This window comes from Tenrec ecaudatus, chromosome 14, assembly GCF_050624435.1.
Source record: "Tenrec ecaudatus isolate mTenEca1 chromosome 14, mTenEca1.hap1, whole genome shotgun sequence".
In the NCBI taxonomy this organism is placed as follows: domain Eukaryota; kingdom Metazoa; phylum Chordata; class Mammalia; order Afrosoricida; family Tenrecidae; genus Tenrec; species Tenrec ecaudatus.
This window is the reverse complement of record NC_134543.1, coordinates 25153898-25179629: the sequence shown is the minus strand read 5'-3', so window position 1 is coordinate 25179629 and position 25732 is coordinate 25153898. Positions and strand designations below refer to the sequence as shown.

The following is a 25732-nucleotide window of genomic DNA, read 5'->3' as shown; positions in this document are numbered from 1 at the left end:
AGAAGGTAAACGCATACCAGCAAATATTACCATTCCCATGTTGCACAGCTCTTTAGCTAAAAACAAAAACCCTGAAAAGCCACAGAATCTACTCTTGTATACGTGAGTTCCCTCTTCCATAGTTCATAATCTACTTCAAAGGGGGGAACGTGTGGTCTTCTGATAGAAGCTTTTAAAATCCTTCTGATTTTGTTCTGGATTCAAGTGTAGACACATGCATTGTCTTTTTCTACATCTTCCTCATGTGGCTTACGGTTACGCATGCATTTATCACTTATCGCAAAGTTCTCTACTAATATATCTTGCCAGGGATTTTAGGTTCACAGAGCTAAGTTAAGGGAATTGGATGCATTCCCTCCCCCCACTCCCTCTCTGGCATTTGCTTCCCATGATGAGCAGAATCTTTTAAAATTATAATGGGTTTGTCACAATCTTGGGATTTTGAGTAAAATCTGGCCCTCTCGGGAAAGGAACCTTTTCTGTGCTCATAAAATAGTAATAAGAAAGATGTAAGTGTCCTGGGAACTCCTTCCGACCTAGAAAGAGAATGGAGCAACATTGGAGACTCTCTCTCTCTCTCTCTCAGAGTAGGGGTCATTCACAATGGAAATACCAGCACTAAATATGTTTCTCAAGACACTAATGATTATGAGGCCAACTGGAATATATTGTGGATTATCCACTAATAGACCATATATTCTTCAGAATGTGATTTTTATTCTTATACAGTGTTAAATTTTGCATTATGTTTTATATATTTCTGAGAGTGGCACACTGTAATTATGACAGATACACCCATTAATTCTGGCCTGTTAATTATATTGTGAAAATCAACTACACATTCCCCACTTTGTTCTCAACCCTTCCTATTAGTATTTGCAAGAAGGGTATGGTGAAAATGTTGCAGTATGGTTCAATAATTCAACAAAGAGCTATTAAGTCCTTACCATATGCCATGCATTTTTTCTGGATTCTGTAGACTCAGCATGATAAAACAAAGCATCTATTCCCATGGTACATACATCATCATGTAGTTTTGACTATGTCTTTGTAATTCTTTCCAGTCTATTAATACATGCTTTATCAATTTGAAGCTATGTTATTAGGTATATATTGGTTCAAAACTATCATAAATTCTCAGTGAATGGTTTTACTCCAGATGCAATGATGATTTTCATAAGAAGGCTTATTTTTTCTGATAACAATATAATCATACTGGGTTTCTTTGGGGGAAACATACAGAGTGCCCTGATTTGGAGATGGGTAGCTCTGCCTCTCTAGTTTACTCACAGACCCAGCTTGCTTTTCCCTTGTTGCTGCATCATACCCCTTGGGCCTCTGTGTTAGGCAGGGTTCTCTAGAAAAACAAAACAAGGACATGTATGATTATATATAATCACATATATGAGGATAGGGTTTATAGAGTAAGAAGGAATATAACCGTTTATTAGTTCACAGAGCAGTACAGAGGGCTCAGTTCAACTCACTTTTGTGGAACAGTTCATATAATAAACAGTTAATATACAGTCATAAGTTACTCATTGATTCTGACATATTGAGGCAGAGAACTAGCTAAAGCAGCGGCATGATGGTCCTATCACCAGAAAGCAAGAGAGACAGATGTGTGGGGTGTGGGGTATGGGGGGCTGGCATGCAGATCCATTTATTTCTTGGCCTTCCAATCAAATTACGACCTGATTAAACCCACATGTTCCTATTGGCCAGGTTGGCACAATAAACCTATCACAGTCCACCCCTTGGCAACTTTGGAACTAGGGCCTCCAGGTCTAAAGAGCCACCTATCTGTTCATATTTTTTATGAAGAGAGAAAGGCAGCTTTTATTTATATGTAGTTATGCAATCTTATTTTTAACATCCAAATTGATTTGCTAAATAACATAGCTGGCAATTAGTAACCCAAACAAAGCAGAAATAGCAATGCCGTTGCCCACCCAGTTGGATCTGACTTATCTCTAGATTCAAATTCCAGGAATGGGGCAAATGGGAAGTATACAGCACAGCCTATGAAAAGATGACCTGGAAAATGTTTACATAAGTCATATAGAATTTAGTAACAGGAAGAGCACTGTGGGCCTTGTGGGTAGGAGTTGGGTGGTTAACCTCAAGGCCAGTAGTTGGAAACCATGATCCTCTCTCTCTAAGCGAGAAAGGCTGAGCTTGCTACTCCCATAAAGAGTTACAGTCTTGCAAACTCCTAAGGGTAGTTCTACCCTGCCCTGTAAGGTGGCTATGAGTCAGCATCTACTCAGTGGCAGTGAGTGAGTGAATTTAGAGCACAGACTGTTTAGAGCACAGACTGAGGAGATCCACGGCTTGGGTACAAATGCTGCGTCAGTAGGAACAAGTCATGATCTGTGCCTCCTTTAAGCCAATTACAAATTACTCATTGATTCTGACTCACAGTGAGGCAAGGATAATACAGGGGACAAGGCAGAGTAGAAATGCTTCATAGGGTTTCCCAGGTTATAAATCTCCATGAAAGTCTGCTGCTCTATCTTGTTCCCATAGAGTAGCTGGTAAGTTCAAATCACCAACCTTGTAGGTAACCAGCCTTGTGCTTAACCACTATGCAGAGGCTCTTTGTGTAAAACACAGTTGATAATAATCCAAGCAGTCAATGCTCACTCTGTCGCTAATTAGACTTTTTAAAGCCACTATAATTGAGTTCATAGTAGTAGGAGTGGTACTAATAGTAGTAGCTTTATTAGCAGCGAAGATGGTAAAGACATGCTTACTTAGATTTACACATTATTTACCAGTTCTTTTGCTCACCATGGATTTTTGTATACCATTTATTTTCTCAGAAATCATTGTCATCCTTTAGTACAGCGGCTCTCAACCTGTGGGTCATGACCCCTTTGGGGGTTGAATGATCCTTTCACAGGGGGTTGCCCGATTCCTAACAGTAGCAACATTACAGTGATGAAATAGCAACGGAAGTAATTTTATGATTGGGGGGGGGGGGTCACCACAACATGAGGAACTGTATGAAAGCACCGCAGCATTAGGAAGGTTGAGAATCACTGCTTTAGTATTTTTCCTTTAAACACTTTGAAGCTATTATATATTCCTTGTCTTCTGGAATCTATTTATATATTTAAAATATTTTAATTTTTATTTTTTATCATAGTCTGGGTGTTCTTTATTATTATTTTGTGGTCCAATAACAAGATATGGCTATTTTTTCTTCCTTGATTAGGAGTCTTTGTTATAAGAATTTATATATTTTAAAAAGTCTTATCTTTTTTTTTTAGATTACTTTCCCCTTGTTATCTCTTTCTCCTCCTGGAATTCCTCATAACCAAAGATCAAATCCAGTCAATTACCAGTCCTACTGGCCATATGTAGAACTTCTGATGTTGAAATTCTTTACAGGAGCAGATATTCTGATCTTTTTCCCAGCAAGTGGCTGGTGGGTTTGAATTATAGACCTACGATTAGCAGTTCAATGCTTACTCAACAGTGTCAGCAGACTCCCTCGTAGATGTATGTTAAATAGTTTATTCTGCATGAATCCAAGCACACACATATACGATGCTTGACTCACTTGTGATGCTGAACATTTTGACACCACTGTCAAACACCAACAGGTTCATGCACAGTGAACAAGTTTAGGCAGCGTTCCCAAGCTAAGACAGACTAGGAAGAAGGATCAGACATTTCCTGAAAAATTATCCACTGAAAATTTTACGGACAGCAGTAGGACACTGTCTGATAGGGTGCTGAAAGATGAGCGCTCAGGTTGGAAGGCAGTGCAGACGCCTGGGAAAGAGCTGCCTCCTCACAGTAAAGTTGACTTTATAATGACTTGGGTCGGACAAAGCTTCCAGGATCTTCATTTGCCGATGGGGTGGGTCCCCAACTGAGTTCAAACAGCTGCTGAAGCAAACAGAAGAAATAATGAAGTAAAAGAATGAAACCGAAAATTTAAAAGCACAGCTTGAGAACACGGTCTTATAAAGAAAGGTACAAATGCCTGAAAGTAGATGCTGAAAGAACTGAAGAAGCCTCAGGTCGTGATCCTGAATGATTCTCCGAGCAAAATACTGAGTGATACAGAAAGCATAAAAGAAGATGGAATAGTCACTGAACCAAATGATTGAAGTGTAGCCATTTCAACAGGTAGTTAGCATATGATTAAGAACTAATAGTACTGAAGGAAGCGCAAACTGTGATGTTAGCAAAAACAAGACTCCCTAAATTGACTAAATAACAATTGAAGTATTTCAACCAACTTAGGCAATACTGTAACCCCTCACTGGTTTATGCCAAGAAATGTGGAAGACAGCTACTACTCAACCAACTGGAAGCAACCCATGTGTACCTACCTCAAAGAGCAGTGATCCAAGAGAATGCAGAAATTATTGAACAATATCATTAATTTTGAATATGTTTTGGCCAGAGAGCAAAGTAATTCTGCTCTGGGTCCCACTCATTTTAAGATACAGCCTTTACTTAAGGGAATTTATTTTCCATTGTCAGTCCACCAATTTTCCTTACCAGGAGGTAAAGAACAATAGAGCAAGAAAGTCAAATTTTTCTTTCCATGGCAGTGAGCACTTCACCAATGAAAGGGCCCTCTTGGGTCACAGGAACAGCAGCTGTGAGGGTGTTGCTAGGGTGGGGAAAGCAAGTTTTGATATTTAAAACTAAATATTTAAAACTAAACATAACATTGCTAATATTTGAGAGACAACTTGTGCTGCACGCAGTAATTAAAATTTTAGTTTTAGTATAGTAATACTGCTGATTAGTCTTGGATTATTTTTATAGCCCTCGATCCCTCCTCATTTCAATGTAGGATGGTTTCATGAATACGAGAATGTGACCATTTTAAAAGTAAACCAGGAACTGGATTGAAGCCTCCAAAGATGGCCAATGGCTCACACCCGAGTAAGTACAGATGAGCACAGCGAAATTTCTACAAAGAAAATTGTATTAGTATAATATGATGTTAAAATGTAAAGCAAATTTTAGGGTAATTAACTCCCCTTCTTATACAGAGCAAGGTGGCAGCTAGGCCTCCAGCAGGCAGTCTTTGCTTGGACACTCCCTTAGATAAGGGACTTTACAAGGCCTCTCTTCTGATATTATAAGGACTCCAAGTGTTGAAGCGTTCTTGTTCAGGAGATGGTCACAGACTTAGTCTTTGTTTTTTTCTAACAGGCAGAATGTAGTTTCTCTTGTATAATAATAAAATGTCTAAATTCTATTCTACACATATCTATTGCCTGTCCTCAGTGGGTTTGGTTTTTTGCTAAATTTGAGATTAGAGCTAATGGCATCAGTGGCTATTTATTAATGGGCAAATGTTTTCCATTTTTACTAGGGAGGTAATATGCATGCATTCAGAGGTTAGGCAACTTGCCCAGGATTACATAATAAGTAGAGAGTAGAGCAGGGATTGAAACGTAAGCTGTCTGACCCTAGAAGCCAGGCTGCTGACCAGTCTATGAATCCTATAAACCCATCTGATAACAACAGAATGTGACAAGTGTCTGTGGTGCAATGCTTCAGGAAGGTGGGAAAGAACAATTCAATGTGTGCAGATTGGAAATGGTAGACCTGAAAGAGTCATCATTGAAATCAAAATATTGTTATTTCATCTATTGAGTGCATCATGTGTTTCCTGCCAATGACTTTTGTCAGTGCCCCCTGACCTCACCTTCCATTTACATAAATGCAAACATAATCGATAACCTACTGTGGTTCCGACTCATAAGGACTCTATTGGTCAGTGTGGAACTGTTCCTTAGCATTTCCAAGACTATGTATTTACTAAAAGAGAGACAGCTTTGTGTTTTTCCCACGGAGCGCCTGGAGGGTCTGAACCACTTACCTGGAAGTTAGTAGCTCAACGTGGAACCTGCTGTACAGGAGCTCCTTCAATCGGACTAGGGAATGTCCTTGTTACCCATCTTTCAATCACTTGGGGCTGTTCAGATAACACTTTGCACCTCCTCTTACGAGGACATTCCTCTCATTCCCCTCCCAGATTTCTCTGGTAGATGAATCTAAGGCTATGTAGTATCGAGGAGAAAATGGCCATTAATTTAGATCACTGTTCCTCAGTCCTAGGTGATGTATCCTTCATGGAACAGTGAGATAGGCACTAGAGGGAGATGGATGCTTGAACTCTGATATTCCTAGAATTAAATGATAGTCTTAGGAATTGAATTCAATGGGTATTTTGATATCTGGAAAAATGACTACAGGGAAGAAATTTAACAAAGGAAAACTATGTCATGATTTCACTGTTTTGATTAATATGCTACTCATTTGACATCGTTGAACATGGCAACCCATCATTAGATGTAAAAATATGTGGCTTTCAACATGGGAATTTCCTCCCCCTTCTTTTCCTCTCCTCTCCCCTCGTTTTCTCCCCTTTCTTTTTACTCTCTAGTGGAATACGTCTCTGCACTAGACTAAGAAGCTGCTGCTTTTCTGAGCCCATCAGGCTTTACTAGTCTAAGGACAGTGGAAACTGTTTGTCTCCTTTAAGAAGCTCTCTGTGGCTGACTTGGCCCTACACTGATAACCTCCTCACCTCTCTCTGCCTATTGAAACCATTCAAGGTTTGGTTCACAAATAAAGCAAAACAAAAACCTCACTGCCATCGGACCAGTTCTGATTTACAGTGACCATCCGAAGTCTCCAAGCCTGTACATCTTCATGAGAGCAAACACTCTCCTCTTCCTCCCAAGGAACAGCTGGTGGGCTGGAGTCACTGATCTTGGAGTTAAGATTCCAATGCTTACCACCAGCATGATCAAATCTCCTTGGTTCACAATAGCAAACATCAACTTGCAAGCTTCTTTTCAAAGGCATTTTCTCTTTTAGTCCTCCAAACAAGCTGATGAAGTGGGCTTTATCATGGCCCTCCTATCAGGAAACAAAAGTGTTTAAAGAAGCTTGTTCAAGGCCACAAAGCGTCTAAGTGGTGGACCCAAGATATGAACTTTTATCCTTCCACTTTCAGTTCATATGTCACCTGGTCGACCACGTCTTCCTGAGACCTTTCCCTCCCTTCAGGGGAGAACTTGCTTTCTCTATACCTCGGCGTTCTTTACTTATGCGATCACATTGTATTTGGGAAGCTGTGTCTATGAAAGATGTTTTGGTGGTAGTTTTTTTCCTACTCTAGACTGTAAATATTCTTAAAGACCTGCTCTGCTCTCTCCTCTTCTTTAGCACCTTATCTCAGTACTTCACCAACGCTTTGCCTATAAGCAGAAATGTGATGTTCATGGAGAAATGGATTGATGCAGCAAAGTCAAGGGTGGGTGAGATCATGCTTTTGTCAATACTTGGCGGAACCTCCTACCAAGGTGCACTCACAATAACTTAGCATTTGTGAAATAATAATGAAACACGAAGCAATGTCTGGGGATCTGACTAAATGATTTAGAAGGTATCTATCTTAGAAAGAAGGCTGAGATCAAGTTGAGAATATACAATGAGGAAACAGAGAACCAGGAAGAAGAGGTAGCCAGAGAGCACATCCACATCCAAGAGTTCCCCAAGGCGACGTCCACGCTTCACTGCGACCATACTGCTTATAAAATAATGCCGGCGCTCAGCAGCCCACAGCCCCTGATTCTGGGACTATCTTGAGTGCTGCTACTGTGAACCATCTACAAGACTAGTTATGAGAAGAATGCAAATAGGTGGCTCCTCTGTCCATGGAATGAGTCATGTAGTAGATGGGGAAGACCTTCCATGCAGCGTGTCAGGCTGTCAGGGGCATATGTTTGTTTCCTAACTCCCCTGTGCATAAAGAGGAGAAGAGTACCTACCAGGAAAACTTTCAAGAAGTTGTCTACAGAGAAAGGAGACCATAGTGTTATGATTCACACTTATTGATTCTTGACTGAGTGTCAGGCAGTGTGATAAGCATTTAAGTTGTGGAAACTGTTCGATGCCTCAGAGCAGATGTAGTAGTATGATTCTTCCCATTTGACTGAAGGAGAAGCTGAGATACAAAGAGGCTAAACATCTTGGCCCTCTTTGAGTCATAGTGAAGAGGCAGGGCTAGGATTGGAAGCTAAGCAATCAAGAAGCACTAGAGCCCCAAGCTCTCAATCTGAAAGCACGTCTTAATGTACTCTCTAAACCCAGCCTTGAAACACACTCACAGACTCCCATCTAGTTGATTCTGACTCAGTGACCCTAGGGAGCAAGATTAGAATTGCCCTAAATTAATTTCTGAGGCTGGAAATCTTGACGAGTGTAGAAAGCCTCATTTTTCTCCCGAGGAGCAGCTAGCTAGTGGTTGTGAACTGCTGACTTCGTGGGCAGCAGCCTGAGGAGCAATCCATTCCATCCCTAGGCTCCTTACATATAAATGGGACCATCCTTTCTGTAATTGTATAAAAAGTCATTTTATTTGAGTCCTCACATTGTGAAAAAGATTTTCATAATCCTGAGGAATCCTGGAAAGTTTAGATTTCTGGTATCTAATGTAAGCTTAGCAAAAAGGGAGATCACAAAGGTTTGAATACCCCCATCCTTCCCCCAAGAGACATTTCATCCTGGCTTCCAATAAAAGAAGCATTGCCTTCCAATGGGAATCATTTCCTTTTTACTTAGAAAGGACCCTGGCTAACGCACACAAAGAACATCTCCTATTTTTCTTTGTTCTTTTTGTTACCACCAAGCCAGCTCCTCCACATGGCCACTTTGACCATAACAATGAAAGATTACCTGGTCCCGCACTCTCTTCAAGAGGGTTGCTTTGCTTAAGCGTTTGTTTTGTTTCTGTTAAACAAATGTGTACAAATTTTAATGTAATAGCTATTCCAGGCCCACTGACCAAACTCCAATTATTTGGAAAGTTTCCTAGAGAGATTTCTTTCAACATCCAAACTCATGATATCCCTGTTTCGGCCACAAGGAGGACAAGAGAATAACTGACAGGCTATAGAAAGGATAAGGTGAAGGAATAGAAACAATAACATGCCTGTACAAACTATAAAATCATACAATGCAGCCATCGTTTCCTTTAACTCATATATATACAAATACTGTTGAAAATAAAGCTTCTCTTTTATACCCCACAAGGAAAATATAATCAAAATCAATTTTTTTGCCCCCCAGCAAGATGGCTTTCTTAAATAAATGAGCCGAAGGATGAATTATGGGGCTATAAATAAATTTAGTGACATATAATAAAGCAAAGTTTGACTAGTTTATAGTGTCACTGGAACCCTTGGATGTATTTATAGCCATGTTAACAGTCATCTTTATTTTTTCAGGACTTTTATTTCATTTCACATTATGAGAGTTTAGTTGGTTTTGTTTTGTATTTCCCCCCGCAGTTCATAAACTCGCCTTTGGAAACCTGCACAGTGAAAGTAAAGATTTCTATTCTTTGTGCTCAGAAAAAGAAGGCCCTTGCCTAAGAAGTTAGGGCTGGTACGGTAGCAGGCTGGTTTGGAGCCTTCTGGTTTCCTGTGTCTGCTCAGTCGTATTAGATGTGACTAGTCATCAACAGGACGGCTATCTCCCGCTGGCAGCAGAGAGGCAAGTCAGTCTGCACAAGTGAGACGAGGCATGTGCAGGGACAAAATGTATTCTGAGATGGACAGGGAAACTTTGCATCAGGCCGCTGGCCTCCTGACAAGTTGATGGACAATCCATAAAACTTTTTATAGAAGCCAAAAGATTCCGCAGATGACTCTCTAGCGAGGCACAGACCCACAATTACCAGAGACAACATTTTCAAGCCTTTTCTTGGGAAAGTCTTTGAGAAAGGGGGGAATGGAGGGAATCTGTAATACTGGGTTTTAAAGTCTGAAGTAATGGACTTTAGAAGCTATTGACCAAATTCACCCAGCTACCAGCTTGGTTAGTTTTTAAAATGAAAACAAACTGTCAGAATATTCTGTTCAGCAAGTTAATAGCCCAGAGTATTGTTTGGATTCTGTGGCTACTTATCCAAGTAGAGCTAAGTGTGGTTGTTGCTGTGAAATCGTTTGTATTGTTCTACTTCAAATCTGTGGTGCGCATAATAGTTCTAAATCTATGTCTTTTCTGTCCTTAAAAGTGGACTCTCGTCTTCACTCCGCAGTGGCACACCTGGTTTCCAAGTGGTTTTTCACTCAAGGGGCCCATTAGAGGAGACAAACAGCTGAGGAGGGGAGAGAAGAGGGGAGCTTTTGCTGGTGGGAGAGAGAGAACAGAGGGCCCTGGTGGGTCGGAAGTAGAATGTTCAGCTTCCATCCAGGAGACCTGGACTCCAATCCTGCCCCACAGACCTCATGCATGCACAGCCAGCACTTGTCTGGTCAGTGGAGACAGACCTGCTGCAGTAATGCCGAACAGGTTTCAGCAGATCCTCCATACAAAGCAAGATGAGGAAGAAAGGCCTGGTAATCTAATCCCAAAATCAGCCTGTGTAAACCTCTGGATCACAGAGGTTAGATAGCATTTGAGCTCTCTGGGGTGGCCATGAGTTAGGGACAACAGTATCTAACAACTACAATGATGGCAAACACTTTATCTGCGATTCTAGCTATAGGGGGTCTTAGGAGGTATCAGCGGAGCTCAAATCTACAGAAAACAAATATAGTTGCTGTTTCAGCCTGATCTAACCTCTGAGAAGGATTGGAAACAAGGATAAATGGCAATGAGGTAACTTGAGGAAGGGAAAGAGGGAAACAAAAACGATGGGGAAAAAAATTAACCGTGTGTTAAATTGTGAAAAGAGGCATTTAATCAGGGCAATTGTGGGTTTTCTCTCCTAGGGAAAGAGAAGGAAAAGGAACGAGTCTTGCATTTGTTCCTTGGGAAGTCTTCTCACTATTCAACGGTGTCTCCAACTGGTATCAGCCTGACCAGAATTCATAACTATTACTTTTGACATTTTTCAAAAAATGGAAATAAATAAATTATACGTGTGACAAGTACCATGAATACTCCCAGCTGTGATGCACCGCCAGCATTTCCAGATTTTGTACTACATTAAGGATTTATAGTCCCTTCATTGCCTAGCAGAGAATTAATTGGGAGGGCCATCTGAGTTTTCCATGCTTCCTCCAGACAAAGTCAAAACCTAGTGTCCTAAACATTCACTGACAATTTAGAAAAGAGGGGGAAATGTTAACTGGAAGTGTGGCCAAGTCCTCAACTCTGAAAATGATTGGCTCTGAGTACTGGTGTCACACGAGCCAGATGAGTGTCAGTGACACCAATGGCCAAAGACGATAGCAGGATGGGAACGGCACCTGATGCATGCACTGAGTGCAGTTACTCTCTGAGCCCCTGCGATGTGCTTTGTGTCGGTCCACAGACAAAGGACATGGATAAGAAGAAGAGGCTCAGCTTCACTCTTATTTAAGGAGCTCGAGTTGAACAAAACCACAGGGGGGGAAATAATTTCACCAAAGTGCTATTAAGCAAATTAAATGGGGTAATGGAATAGCATGCCTGTTGGGCATGGCAGTGGGTGGATAACCTTCGCCAAAGGCCAAGAGACCTCTGAAGAGGTGACATTTAAACTGAGACCCTACTGCTAAGAGACAACAGTCTTATGACAGCTGAGGCAAGACAGACCACCAAGTATACAGATGTTGGAGTTTGAAAGATCTTGGTGGGTTTAAGGAGCACAAAGAAGGTCTGCTGGGCTGAAAGGCAGCAAGGGGGCTAGAGGACATCTGGGAGCAAATGGAGCTGGAGAATGTCATGAACCAGGCCACAAAGGTCCCGTTAGGCCATGATACAGCATTAGGTTCAATCTGAAATGCACTCTGATTCCACATGGTGGATCAAATTGGATTAATAATTGAAAACTATCTTACAGAAAGGTATTTTATATCCTAATCCCACACCCCATTGTTTTCTTTCTCCAAACAATAGGCTAAAGTCCCCAATATGTCCTTAACCTTCTTTTTTAATGGAACAGAGTACTGCCACTACTTGTCCAGCCAGGTATTAGACCAGGCGCTTAGCATGCACCATCTCATTTCAAACCCCCAATGGTCTCTGGCAGGAAGGAGGCAGCGTGCCTATTTTACAAAGCTAGAAACTGAGATCTGACTGGAGTATCCCTAGGACAGCTATGCTCCTTGCTATGGTCCGTGTTCCTAGGTACACGTGACAGGATTCTGACCTATGGTGATCACATGTTGCCAGCCAAGACCTGCAAAACGTTTCTAGTAATCTATCAGTCTGGGAGTCTGAGACCCTGTGACATCCATGCATGCCATAAACCTTTGGAAGAACACCACGTTCAGAGTCAGAAGACCAAATCACTTCCTTAAGTCCTGCATTGGGCTTGAATAGATTTTTGCTCCACAGGCTTTTTAACAGCTGATTTGGGGGAAGGAAATCCAAAAAACCAAACTCACTGCCTTTGAGTCAATTCCAACCCATATTGACCCTATAGGGTAGGGTAGAACTGCTTCTGTGGGTTTTTAAGACTTTTAATTTTTTTAGGAATAGAAAGTCTGGTCTTTCTTCCTGTTAATAAATAACCAGGCTTTTTTCCTCAAAATTCCATTGTGGCATAGTGGTTATGCATTGGGCTACTAACGGCAAGGTCAGCAGTTCAAAACCACCAACCATTCTGTTGGAGAAAGAGGATTTCTACTCCCTTAAAGAGTTACTGTAAACAAAAAGTTACTGTCTCAGAAACACAAGAGAAGTTCTAACCTATCTTATAATGACATTATGTGTCAACATCGATGTGATGGGAGAGTTTGGATTTCTGGTTTTTTCTCCCCCCCCCCCCCCAAGGTGCCCCTGGGTGGACTCAAACAGCCAACCTTTAGATTAGCAACTAAATGGTGTTAACTGTTTACACCATCTAGAGCAGGGGTTCTCAACCTGTGCATTGCAACCCCTTTGGGGGGGTGTCGAATGGCCCTTTTCACAGGGGTTGCCCAATTCATAACAGTAGCAAAATGACAGTGATAAAGGAGCAAGGAAAATAATGTTATGGTTGGGGCTCACCACCACCTGAGGAACTGTATTAAAGGGCCATGGCGTGAGGAAGGTTGAGAACCACTGATGTAGAGAAACAAGATGAGTTGTCCAAAGCAGAAGCCACTCTTGAGCGGATTGAGAATCGGAGCAAACGTGTAAGACAGAAAAGCATCCTGTAGGTCTTTCAAGGCTGCGGATCCTGACCTGAGCCAACTACATCTTTCTCCCAAGGAACTGCTAACTGGGTTTGAACCTACAAACCTTTTAGTTAGCAGCCAAGTGCTTAATCACTGCACCACCAGGGCTCCTCATAATGATAAACTGGTCCCTCTCAACGCCTATTCTTTATCATCAGTTCATTTGGGGGGTTGGAATGTTCTCCCAGAGAAGTCAAATAGATGCTACATGGGCAAGGATGGCGATACTTCCTCTGACATAGTTCGGACATGTTGTCAGGGTAGATATGTCCCTAGAGAGGGACATCATGCTTGGTAAAGGGAAGGGCAGCAAGAGAGAAAGGTCTTCGACAAGGAGAGACACAGTGGCTGCCACCGGGGGTCAATGATAAGGGCCAGTGTGAGGCTGGTGCAGGACCAGGTGATGGTGCTTCCCTTCTTGAGCATAGGACGCTAGGGTCCCAACAACAGGTGAGTCATTACCTAACAATCACAGTCAGGCTCATGAAGAGAAGAAAATCACCTGAAAACGATTATATAGCTACGAAATAATCAGCAAACAGATGAACACCAACGTGGTACCTCCTGTGCCACTCCTCCCCCCCCCTCATAAAAAAAAGGTGTGTATGTGGAGGGGGAGAGACGGTACCCATTTTAGGGAAGGTGAGTGGCAACTGACAATCAAAGGGAGTGAGACTCCTGTGGGAACATGGTGGCCCTTTGGCTTTTCCCCTGCTGCTTGTCACCTTGGGGAGATAATGCCACCAGTTGGTGGGCTCCAAGCGCCTTGAGAGCCCACTCCTGGAGTCACCAAGGGTCGGGGGGCGCTCCCAACCGCTTCTGACCATTCCGGATCCCCCCGGCCTCTTCTGACTATTCCGGATCTCCCGGGAGCCTGAGTCCGGGTGGAAAAGTCACGCGGCTTTCGGTGCCCAGTGTCTTGGAGGCCTGGAGGGGTGCAGGGCTTCACCCGCCCATGGCAGCGCTTTGGCCGCACACGTGGTCCTCGCTTCTTCCCAAGTTCTTGGACCAGAGCCGGCGGCGCGGCAAAGAACCTCTGTGTCCTGGATGCCGAGACCCCCCAACAGGGGCTGGAAGCCACCTTCTCACGTGGCCGACGGTTCCCCGAGGCCCTCGTCTCTTCAGCTTCCAGAGTCTGGACGCGGGTCCCCGCCGGGAGCCCATCTCCTGGTCATTGTCGCCCCTGGTCGAGACACTGGCACGGCGACCCAGGAGTCTGGCCGGCGAGCGCGCGCGGCCACGCCGGGCCACCGCCGGAAGACTCTGGGGGTGTCTCTACGTAGGGTTCCAGCGGCCGGTCTTTCTTTCCGGAAAGGTAAACGCTGGCCGCTTGAACCGCGGGAGTTTGGTTGCAGGCGGTCGGGGATGGGGGGTGGGGAGTGGAGCTGGAAGGTGATGGAGAAGGCCGGGAGCGAGTCGGTCAGTCTGGCACACTCACACACTCGCAGGCGCACACACACGCGCGCACACACTTACAGGCACAGATGAGCGCGCGCGCGCACACCCTCGCAGGGACGCAGGAGGGCGCGCGGGAGGCCCGCGCGGGTGGGGACCGGCGAGCGCTTGAATGGGGTGGGCCGGGATTCCGGGCGCCTCGGGCTCCGCCTTCCTCCCGCGCCAGCCAGTCCCTCGGCAGAGCGCTCGGGCCGCGCTGATTCGCTCTCGGGAGTGCGCGATTTGCATATGCCCTGCCCCTTTGTGAATCCGGCTCTCCAACTCCGAGTCTCACTTCACCTGTGCCTCCCAGTTGGGCGCACTTTGCAGGCGCCCGCCGGCCTCCGGTCTCCCTCCGTCGCCTGCCGGGCATCGCCTCCCGCGCGCCCCCTGCGCCCTCGCTCCGCCGGGTGCCACGTTGGTTTGGGGGGCCGCCTCGCGCGCTCAGCGACACTCCTCCACCTCCCTTTCCCTCCGCGCTTTCTGGTTTGGCTCGTCGGGCTGCGGCGGCCGCTGCTTTTCAGCCAGTTAGGAAACCCAAGAATCTGGAGCTGGTCCGGAAAGCTCAGGGTTAACAGCCTCCGCGCCCCTCCGCCTAGACTCCGGGGACCCCTGGAGGAACTCTCCCACCTGCAGCCCCCCTTTGGCCTCGCCATTCTGCATTGCATCGTCTGGGAGTGAAAAAAAAAAAAAGGCGAAGGGGGGAAAATGTTCAAACTCCTTGGATGTTGGGATAAACTAACCTGAACCGACTTGGGTCTCCGGCCTCCTGCTGCTCTGCGCCTTTCCTGCTTGTGGCCTCCGAGGATGCAGTTAAGTCATCAGACCTCAGGTGCCTAGAGATCAGGAGGACACCACACCGCTGCTGGAGCTCCCCTGACATGTGTGGCTTTCCGGGGTGCGCTAGGAGGTTTGCTGGATCTGAGTGGACCCTGGGATCCTAGATTCAGCCCCAGAAAAGGGGCACATTTTGCACTTGCCTTTTTTCCCTTTTTGTAGTGGTTCTTTTTTTAAAAAAATTTTTTTAACTGACCCATCATCTGTCTGGCAAGCGCTTATTCCTTCCCTCTTCCCCCAATTCGAGCAAGTCGTCCTTCTGCTAGGATGGGCCTCTGGGCATCATGAACTTCAATGTTCCTCCCTGGCTGGATTCCAAACCACCCATCTGTAGTGGTCCAGTGCGTTGACCATGCACCTGAGAATCCACGCGAGACGGAGCCCTCCTCGCCGGCCGGCCTGGACGCTTGGGATATGGTCCCTCTTCTGGGGATGTATCGTCAGCTCTGTGTGGAGTTCCTCTAATGTAGCTTCCTCCTCCTCCTCCTCCTCCTCCTCTTCTTCCTCGCCGGGGTCTCACTCTCAGCAAGAGCACCATGCCCATGGGAACAAGCATCACTCAGTGCCTATTTCTATCTATCGCTCCCCTGTTTCCCTTCGAGGAGGGCACGGTGGGTCTCTCTGCTCTTTATCCTTTTAATGGGGTGTACCAATCCCTGAACCCACTGGCTTTGCAGGTAGTGTCAAGGGTGGGGAGGGAATTGCCAAAGAGTGCATTGGAAATGACGAGAAAGCATCAAATGTGCGAGTGGAGAAATAGCTACCTTCCCTTCAAAGCTGGCATTCCTGAACTCAGGCCCCCAATTTTCCCATAAGGGTTCTCTCCTTGGTGCCCTCATCCCCAATTGCAACCACACCACCCTGGCCCCTGGCAACCTTTCCTCTCCTCCCAAGCCCCGTGATGATGGACAACTTGCTAGAGGAGCCCCTGGTGCAGCACTCTGGGAATTCATTCATTCACCTTGCTCTCACCCTTTCTCTGCCTGATCTTATTGGGAGCCAGCCCTGGGCAGATAACACAAGGCAGAGATGCTTCCGTCTTCAGCCTGAAGTTGATGTAACTGCTGTAAAGCGCCCTGTGTGCTAAAGGCTCGGGAGAGTAGCTCAGGGTTGAGAGGCAGAAGCTAGAATTAGTAACCAATGGCCATTATTATTCCTAGCATGTTTGCTCAAATATCTGGTGGATTGACCAGGTGTGGCTTAAAACGGTACCTCCGATGTTGCGAACGACCAGAGAGGAAGCAATATGGTAAGATGAAGATAAGTCCAGTCCGTTTGTTATCGACCCAGGTGTAAATGACAGTAACTTCGATTCTGACATTAATGCAAATTGAATATCCATTCAGGGCAAAGGGGATGGGCTTGTTCTTGCATGCAATACAGGTTTGGTGTTATTTTCCTCCAAACAATCCTCCTTGCATAGCTATTGAAGAAAGAGATCCAGGGCTTTCAAAATACATTCCACTCCGAGCAGGCTGCCTTTACTGGGCGAGGTCTGCCTGCCGCTAAGGTAGAAGCTTGCTCTCAAAAGCTCTAAGGGGGAGCTTCATGATTTGTTTACTATGCGCTCCGCTGGGATGGCGAGGAGAGCAGGCATCACAGAGGCCGACTGCAGGAGCGACCTCCAGGGAGCAGGAGCCCGCGCGGGTTCCCTGCCCTACTTGTATTCTGAAGACCTGTAACTGCAGACCCCATTCAGAAGGGCCATTCTTCCCAGCCCCTCCTAGCCCATACTCCTGCTCACTGCTGACTGTAGTGTTAAGTGGAAGCACATTGAGAAAATGCCAGCACGCACTTTACATTTTATTTGATGGAGTTGTCAAGCTGCTCAGAGCTTGTAAGACTGGTGGAGGGAGTTGGGTGGGAAGGGGGCAACGCTTGATCTTGATTTGGTTGCTGTTTTCGTTGTGAATCCTGCTGGGTCTCCTGTAGGCTTTCTTTAAAAAATAAAATAAAATAAAATATCTGGAAAGAACCACAACTACCCAGGGAGAGGGGGTGTCATTCATTGAAATGCAAACTCTCTTCTCCCCAGGGAAGGGGGGCACTTGCTCTGGAGAAGTGAGAGTGAAAGACTAGGAAAGGAAAAGAGGGGAGAGTAAGATGGGGGCTGGCAAGGGGGAAGCCAGACAGGGTATTACTAATAGCCATCATTAAACTTGGAAATGCCTAGTGATAGTTAGTTAAATTTTGCTAATTAATGTAAATGATCAGCAGGGAGATGAAGATTATGCATTCCTTAGCGGTTAGAGGCTGGCAGGTTCTTGATCTTTTCTGTTCAGAATCTAAACAGTTAAAGGAAGCTTCTTGTGACTCATACAATTTGCAAAGCAGTACTTCACTGGCCTGGCATTCCTAAGTCTGTCCCCTAAAGGGTTAGCAGGTTACCTATGATCCCTTCATCTGCTTCCTTTCTAAAGGAATCCGGTTTGCTCTATACCCTCTAATTCTTTTTGACAGATCCCCGTTCTAGGTTCTCATTTGCCTGCATCTGATATGCTTCAGTGTGATGGGAGAGGAGAGCTAAGTATACAGCTGCCCAGAGACCCCAGCAAAGACCCCCAGCTCCCCCACAGCTAGGAGAATGCAATGAACTGGTCTTGCTTTCCCATGGCTGAGAAGAAGCTCCTGAATTCAACTCGCTGGACCTTCTTTTAATCATGAAGTCCCACCTCATTGATTTGGAGCTTGCTTGTAGAATGAAGGCATCTATATTAAGCAGACTCTTGCATATTTAATTAATGTGTTGGAACCTGACATCAAGAGAAATGGCAGTTTCCCCCCCTAATTTCCAGACTCCAAGCTGCCTTCAAGCTGTGACCTCTTGCATGTTGACCTGAAAGGGCCGGCCAGGAGACTCCTTAACCCAAACCAATAGCACTGTCAGGGAGTCCATTCCGATTCCTATTGACCCTATACTTTCTGATGCTATACATCTTTATGGGAGCAGACGGGTGGTTTTGAACCACCAACCTTGCTGTTAGCAGCCCATTGCCTAAGGCACAGTGCCACCAAAGTTCCTTTGGAGGCTCTGTGAAACTTTACTAATACTCCTCTCATTGTTACTTCGAGTATGGACTTTGCTTTCTCCTGTCCCATGCTAGGTAGCTATGGGTCCCAAGTAACTCAAGGGTACCTAACAGCAGCGACATGGAGCAGAGGTGGGGGGGCGGGGGGAGTATCAGACCAGACACTGCTGGCCGTCGCTGATGGGTCTGTGCCAAACTGATTCTAGTGTTAAAGGCGGTGCTCTCTGGCCGGAGGAGAAAAGGCTGCCTTCCATTCTGGTGCAAAAGCACTCCAGAGTAGGGCCTAGATTATGCCTTGGATGCAGACTTGTTTGTAATGGTTTTACTCCCCTTGCCCTTCCCCCAAGGCTGACTGCAGAGCAGACCCAGCTCTCCCCACCCCCACCCATGCCATGCTGTGTAGTGGGACTCACAGAAAAGCAGATGGAGGAAGCACACTTTTTCCAAAACAGCTGGCATTTTACCCAAGCTTTTACCATGCTTGCTTCCAAACTTCTGACAATTAATTATGCCGTAGACTTCCCCCAGGGCCCTTGGAGGAGATTGAGCATTTTATGTGAGTTGGGGAGACTAAGCCCACCAGAGCAAATGGCTTCCACGGTAACCTGGGGCTAGAATTGCATTTCCCTTGTAAATCACTGGTCTTCTCAAAGGGACTTTCCTAGGTCATCCCCACTAGGCCAGGTTCTTTCCTCAGGCCCTGTGAGTCCCCACCCTCTGTAATGCTCTCTGCTATCCAACAATCATGTGACTAACATTTATTGAGCATTTTCGATGGGCTCACTTCTCAGGGTACAAAACTAAACAAAACCATGTTTTCAACAAGGGATACCATCATATGTATTTTGATCAGCTATGAAAGATTCTTGAAAGTGAATTCCATGTTTTTAATTGCTGTGAAAGTGCTTCTGTATTTTTAAAAGTGTATTTGGGTATCCAGATACCAACCCAAATTGATGTGAGTACCTGCCTGTCTCTCATAAAAAGCAGATGTACAATCTCTCATTCAAACTATCCCTGTGAGTGTCTTTCAGCATCTGCTCTATAAAATGTGGAGGCACTTTAGCAGTATGGGGCTTATAAATGCTGAAATCTATTTGTTTACCAACGTCCAATTTCATGAGAGCCTTTTGTACCTGGTTCCATTATTTTCTTTCATTTCTACCACCTTTCAGACTCGTATCGACCCTACTGGACAGAGTAGAACTGCCCCCTGTGGGTTTCTGAGACTGCCTGTCTTTACGGGGAACAGAAAACCTCATCTTTCTCTCACAGAGCAGCTGGTGGATTTCAATTGCTGTTCTGGTGGTTAGCAGCCCAACCTGTAACTAGTCAGAATCAACTAGACGGATGGCACCCCCCTTTCAGAACTCCAGTGTACACCTGCCTAAAAAATGCTTCAATAGCTTGAAGTTTAAAAAAAGTAGATGGTTTCCTAAGGATGCCGGGCTTAGTTTTTTGTTTTTTTTTTTCCCCCTTAGGATGCTTTACATTTTAACCTCTGTAAAATCGCAGACCTGTCTGGCTCTTTAGGCATGTGAGGGCACTGATTGAGAAGACTGAATCTGTGAGAAGCTTAATTCAAAGGGAACACACTAGAATCTATGCGTTTGAAGACAGAGCTGGTGCTTGGGAATCCAAGGCTGGGTGTGATGGAGAGTGAGAATGACATAAGTCCTATTCACAGCAGCTCAGCAGAGGTGGCGGTGGTGGTGGTGGCGGCTCCACTTGTACTGTGCTTTGTGTAGAGATGTTATATTACTCAGTCATTGTCACTAAGACCCTTCCTCTTAAGTTTCTCCAGCCCCAGGACTTGCTTTACACTGGTCTACCCAGTCAGCTGCTTTTCAGCACTCTCCCCGCCCCCTCTCTCTCTCCTTTCCTTCTCTGGACTGGGTTCTCTGAATAATTCATGTGTTGGTTGCCAGATACAATGATAAGATTTATATGTCTTTGGCTTCAGTGATGAATTAATTAAATTGGTTCCCCTTCTTTTTCTCTCCTCTTTGTTGCTTTGCTTTGCTTTCATAAGATTTGCTGGTAAATTCGGGGTCTGGGGGAGTACCTTGTTCTGGAAAGGCCACCATGGGAAAATTGTAAGACCTCGGTATAAATTTCATAAAGACTCTCAGTGTGGGAGATGGAAGAGTTGGAAGTGAGGGTTGCCAGGTATCAGAGGGAGAGGAGATGAGATCATTGGGAGAGAACCCTGGAAAGGCCAGTGGCACTGATTGCTCGCTGTGCTTTTATCCTGAGAACTCTGCTTCTTTACCTTAAGATTGTGATTCCGGCGGGAATAAGAGATTCCATTTTGCATTTTAGCCAATGGATGTATTAGATGTTACGGGGCTCACTTCCCTAGAGCTCTAGGGGCTGTGGAAAAGAGAAATCTTTGAAGAGAAACCTTGTACTTAGTCACACTCCCTGAGGCACCCAGGGATCGGGAAGGCATACCTCCCTCTCAGTGAACCTCTGTTCCACTGAAACTTTCACACTTCAAAAATAAGACCTTCGGTGACAATGGTGGCAATTTTAAAACTGATAAGATGATGTCTCGAGAGGAAAAATTCTATTTACATAAATGAGGAAAGCAACAAGAGGAGATTTAGTTAAAACTTATGTTTGCCTTCCTTGCAGTTTATCTTCTGTGACTGGGTTCCAGACCGTTATGCAGCTTGGAGACTAATTTCATGTGACTGCAGGCCTGCTCTGCAGGCACATTCTCTGGCCCACCACACACTCAGACTCTCTCCCTTTGGGCCTGTGGCTCCCCAGGGCCTGTCTCCCCAGCCTTCCTTTTGTCTTCCTTCATTCTTTTCGTTCTTTTCTGAGACCCCTACCACCAATTCGTTTCACATCTCCTCCTGTCATTGAAGAAAAACAGGTTGAATACGTATCAATAAGTACTTTGCTAGCAGCTGAAAGTGTCTTTTACAAAAGTGTTAGTGTATTTTTTTGCATTCTCTTGAATTCTTACTTTTGTGTAAGTTCATCTTAAAATGTAAATATGAGCTCTCCTGTCTACTTCATGATGTGGACATGCAGCATGACGAGATAAATTTTGAGAAAATATACTGTAAATGATGAAACCTTTTTGTTAAAATCCCAAGCAAGATATGAAACTTTAGGGGGATAGGGGACGTATTTTGTAATTTGTCTTCTGTATTAAGGTATTTGGGAAATTATTATGAGAGTATGTGTTCATGAGGTTGACAGTCGAATGGTAATGATTCTAATGAGCAGTAAAGTGTTAGCTGAGGGGCAATCAACCATAGGATTTGGATTTAAAGAAATAGTCTCACTTTTATTTTCTCTGTAGGTTAGGAGCTTTGTGAGCTCATATTGGCTAATTTCAATTTCTTTATCTTTAAATTAGGAATAGCAATATTACTATTATTTTCCCATCAAGGCTTCAAAATTGCCCATCATAACAGAAATACCACAACTGGATGTGTTTTACGAATACCTTTCTTCTTTCACAGTTCAGGAGGGAAGGAGTCTGTGTTCAGGGATCCCCTCTAAGGAGAGATAACTTTGCTCTGGAAGAAGGTCCTTGCCCCTTTTCCACATGTCTGGCTCCTGCATTCCTGGAAGATCTCTATGTGTCTTTTCACCAATCTTCCCCAGGGTTTAGGAGGTTCTCAGCACCTGGATCTGAGGCCCAAAGGATGAGTTCTGTTCCTGGCTTTTCTTGCTTGGTGGTAGCAGATCCTTCTTTCTGTTCATTTCCCTCTCCTCGCATCTACAAGAGGCAATGCAGGTCACACCCCAGAGAAACTCACCTTGTGTTCGCTCGGGTTGTGACCCGAGTCCTGGTGATTCATCCCATCTCAGTGCCCTTACAGCTTGAGCTGCAAGGGTACAGGATCACATCGTGGGAATAATTAGCTCATTATATAAATACCAAGCCACTGAGAATCAGCCAAGTTGACATATATTTTGAGGGGACACAATTAAATCCATGACAAGTATATTAGGTGGGAGACCAAGCAAGTTGTACTTGGGACATTATTGACAACCGTGTACAAGTTAACTATTTGAGGATAAGTATTGTCATGATGTCGTTGCAATCTTTCAGTTCTTTAAAAGAACTCAGGCTTCGATATAAAATGGTTTGCTTACTTTTGACCACGCTTTTTCCCTCTAAAAGGTTTGGGTTGTGCGTTGCCCATCGCTAAGCTCTGACTCATGGCGCCCTTGTCTGTCCACAGAATGAGCGCGACATCGTGGAGCCCTTCCCCCTCTCCAGCATCGGGACTATGCTTGAGAGTGTTGTTTGGGCTGTTGTGTGAACTTTGAGTGCCTTCCGACCCAGAGGCTTCATCTTCCCAGCTTAGGTTTTCCATTGGCTCATGGCTATGTGTTGGACCCCTTACCCCAAGATCAGTAGTTTGAAATCACCAGCTGTTCCATCGGAGAAAGCTGAGGCTTTCTGCACCCCCAAAGACTTACAGTCTTGGAAAGCCACAGGAGCTGTTCTACTCTGTCCCCAGGGGCCACAATGAATCAGCATTTGATCGATGGCCTTGAGTTTGAGTGTTCTGAGTTTGACTTAGACCAGTAGCTTTTATTCCCAGTCTTTAGACCAGCATTTGATCGATGGCCTTGAGTTTGAGTGTTCTGAGTTTGACTTAGACCAGTAGCTTTTATTCCCAGTCTTTAGACCAGCATTTGATCGATGGCCTTGAGTTTGAGTGTTCTGAGTTTGACTTAGACCAGTAGCTTTTATTCCCAGTCTTAGTATGAAAGCTTCTCTAGAACCTGCCACCCACGGATGTCCCTGCTGGTATTTGAAAATCAGCCTCACAGTGTCCAGTGTCATGGTGACATGCAAGTCACTGGAGTTTCACCAGTGAAGGGTGGTCCAAGTGATTGTTTCATTTACATAATGGTTATTTGGGAAAATACAAAAGAATGAAAAAAATCTCTTGGAAATGCAGAAAAGAAGACCTCAACGTGAGTTTGCTTTTTTATGCCACTTGAAGCCGATCACGTGTGGCCCGCTGGTGACATTTGAGAACTGTCACCTGGGCAGAAATATGGGCACATTTCTGGGCATATTTTAGCTTCAATTAATGAATTAGGGGAAACCCTTTAGGAGCTCACTGATCTGATGAAGTAAAAATGGACAGACCATTTTGGAAATTCGGTGTTAGATTCTGTTTCTGCAACTGTGCAGGGAATCAAACAGTCCCCCATCTGATGCTCAGTGTTGGCTGGAAAAGAGAATCCTCAGTTTATACTTAAAAGGAACAGGCCCTTTTTTCAGGGCAACTATTTTCAGGTCTGGAAATGAATACCTTCTTTCCGTGCCATTTCCCAGACTCTTCCCTTGTGGCGTTCAGAGGTTAGCGCGGAGATGTGCGCACGTGATGGTGTCAGCTACTTAGAGCTGGCTTCATGGAATTCACATTAAAGACCACAATGCTCCTGGAGAGGCCCTGGTGCTGAATCAGAGCAGACTTCCTCCTCGTCCTTCCTAACCAACTAACCCTTAGGACCTTGGACGTGGGACCATCATTAGGTGACTGTTGTTGTCATGGGTTAATCTTTAGCTTTTAGACATCCCATGGGGACATCTTGCACCTCTAACCTATTGCCCTCCCCCTTTCTTTTACCTGTCATTTTCTGGGTGGCATATACTGTAGCTGAGATAAAATACGCTAGCTGAGGGGTTTTGTTTGTTTGTTTGCGTTTCCTCCTCATTTATTCAATGAGAGGATAGAACGGGACCTTCTCTTAAAATGTTCCTGAACCTCAAGACTAGTTACCGTACCTCACACACCTGAGCTCGGCAGGCCTGCCTGCATTTTATGGCTTCTCTCTCTCTCTCTCTCTCTCTCTCTCTCTCTCTCTCTCTCTCTCTCTCTCTCTCTCTCTGTATTGTTATACTCACTTATGCTGAAGCTGCAAACCGGGTTTTCTCTTCCCCCGTCAATAGAAGGAGCATCGTGAACCGAGTGGCACACTGTGATGTGATAAAGCGTGCAGTCTCACTCCACCGCTGAGCCGCGAGGCTCGCAGCCTTCGTTTAAATACACCTTATTAATACGAGAAGGGAGCTCGGGGTGTGTCTGAAAGGCTCTGCTGTGCTTCGCCATGTCGGGGCTGCGGGGAGCGCGGCCACTGGGTTTCTCAGGAGCGAGGGGTGTGTTTCTACTTACAGGAAGGGTTTGGAGAGAGACGTGGCTGGATCGTATCCCTACCCATAATGCACACCTACTGTGTGCCAGGCACTCTTCCCATTGCTTACTCTCTATGATTTTGCTTAACCCTCATCATTCTTTGAATTTAAGAAGGTGAACATCATTTTACAAACTGCGCACCGTGTGACTCGGCTTAGGGCGCTCGATGGAGGCACTGTTGTTCTAGATCCCAGATTCAAACCCAGTGGTGACAGGCCATCACCTAGTCTCTCTGTGACACTATACAGTTCTTCCTTCTTTCCATCGCCCACCAAACAGGACACGAGCCCCAGGAACTCCTCCTGGGCCCTATTATTCAGCAACCGAAGGCACATCTTTTTCTAGTGCTCTGCCTCCTTCCCCAAACTCCTGTAGGGTATTTGCTTCTTCATAAGTGATTGGAAGTCGTTCAGCCTGAACTGATTTTGCCCTGGGTGACCATACCTAAAAGGAGCTGGCATGCCAAGCATTTGCACCTGAGTTATGGTTTCGGTTTTGAATGACTCAGCCAATAAGGTGTCACGTGATCATTTCCAGGGTTTTAGGGGTACAGGGATGGGCAGAGGGGGTTCCTTTATAAAAGACGTTAGCCAAGGGTCTCTTCAGAAGCAGACAGAGAACTTCGCCCATAGACAAGAGCTTGGGTATCTTGTGAGCTGGTTTTCTAGACCAGGACCACGAGGACTTGCTGGAGAGCCTCCAGTCCTTGTCAGAGACTGGTCAGAAACCCTGGAAGGGTGACTGCGAGCTGAACTGCAGAAAGGGCCATTCCCACAGAAAGCCCCACTTTTCTGTGGGCAGAACATTCTCCCTTCCCAGACACACACTCTGCCACGGTTGGGCTTGGCTGCTGCTGCCCGGTGCCATCGGGCTGAGTCAGACGTCATAGCAATCCAGGGTGGCAGAATGCACTGACCTCTGGGGGGTTCCCAGGCTGTATTCTTACAGGAGCTGATTAAGAGACATTGCTTCCTTGAACTCCCTGGGTGGGTTTGAGTTCCCAACCTTTTGATTATGAACCTTTTGATACTTCACCTTTGTACCCCCGGGGCACCCAGTCTTCTGTAAAATCGTATTTCTTTCACACTCATGTGTCTAGGTG

At 45.2% G+C, this 25732-nt stretch overlaps 1 protein-coding gene across 10 annotated transcripts in view; it reads left to right on the top strand.

Annotated features, from left to right (window-relative positions):
- NRXN3 (neurexin 3) overlaps positions 1–25732 on the top strand; it is a 1780548-nt gene that overhangs the window by 1122135 nt on the left and 632681 nt on the right. For 4 of the 10 annotated variants that reach the window (XM_075530572.1, XM_075530575.1, XM_075530574.1 and 1 more), the window contains exon 1: positions 15769–16027. The exons of the other annotated variants lie outside the window; for them this stretch is intronic. In XM_075530572.1, coding sequence (XP_075386687.1) covers positions 15769–16027 — 259 coding nt within the window. Of the gene's footprint in view, positions 1–15768; positions 16028–25732 lie in introns of those variants that run through there. 10 annotated transcript variants of the gene reach the window in all.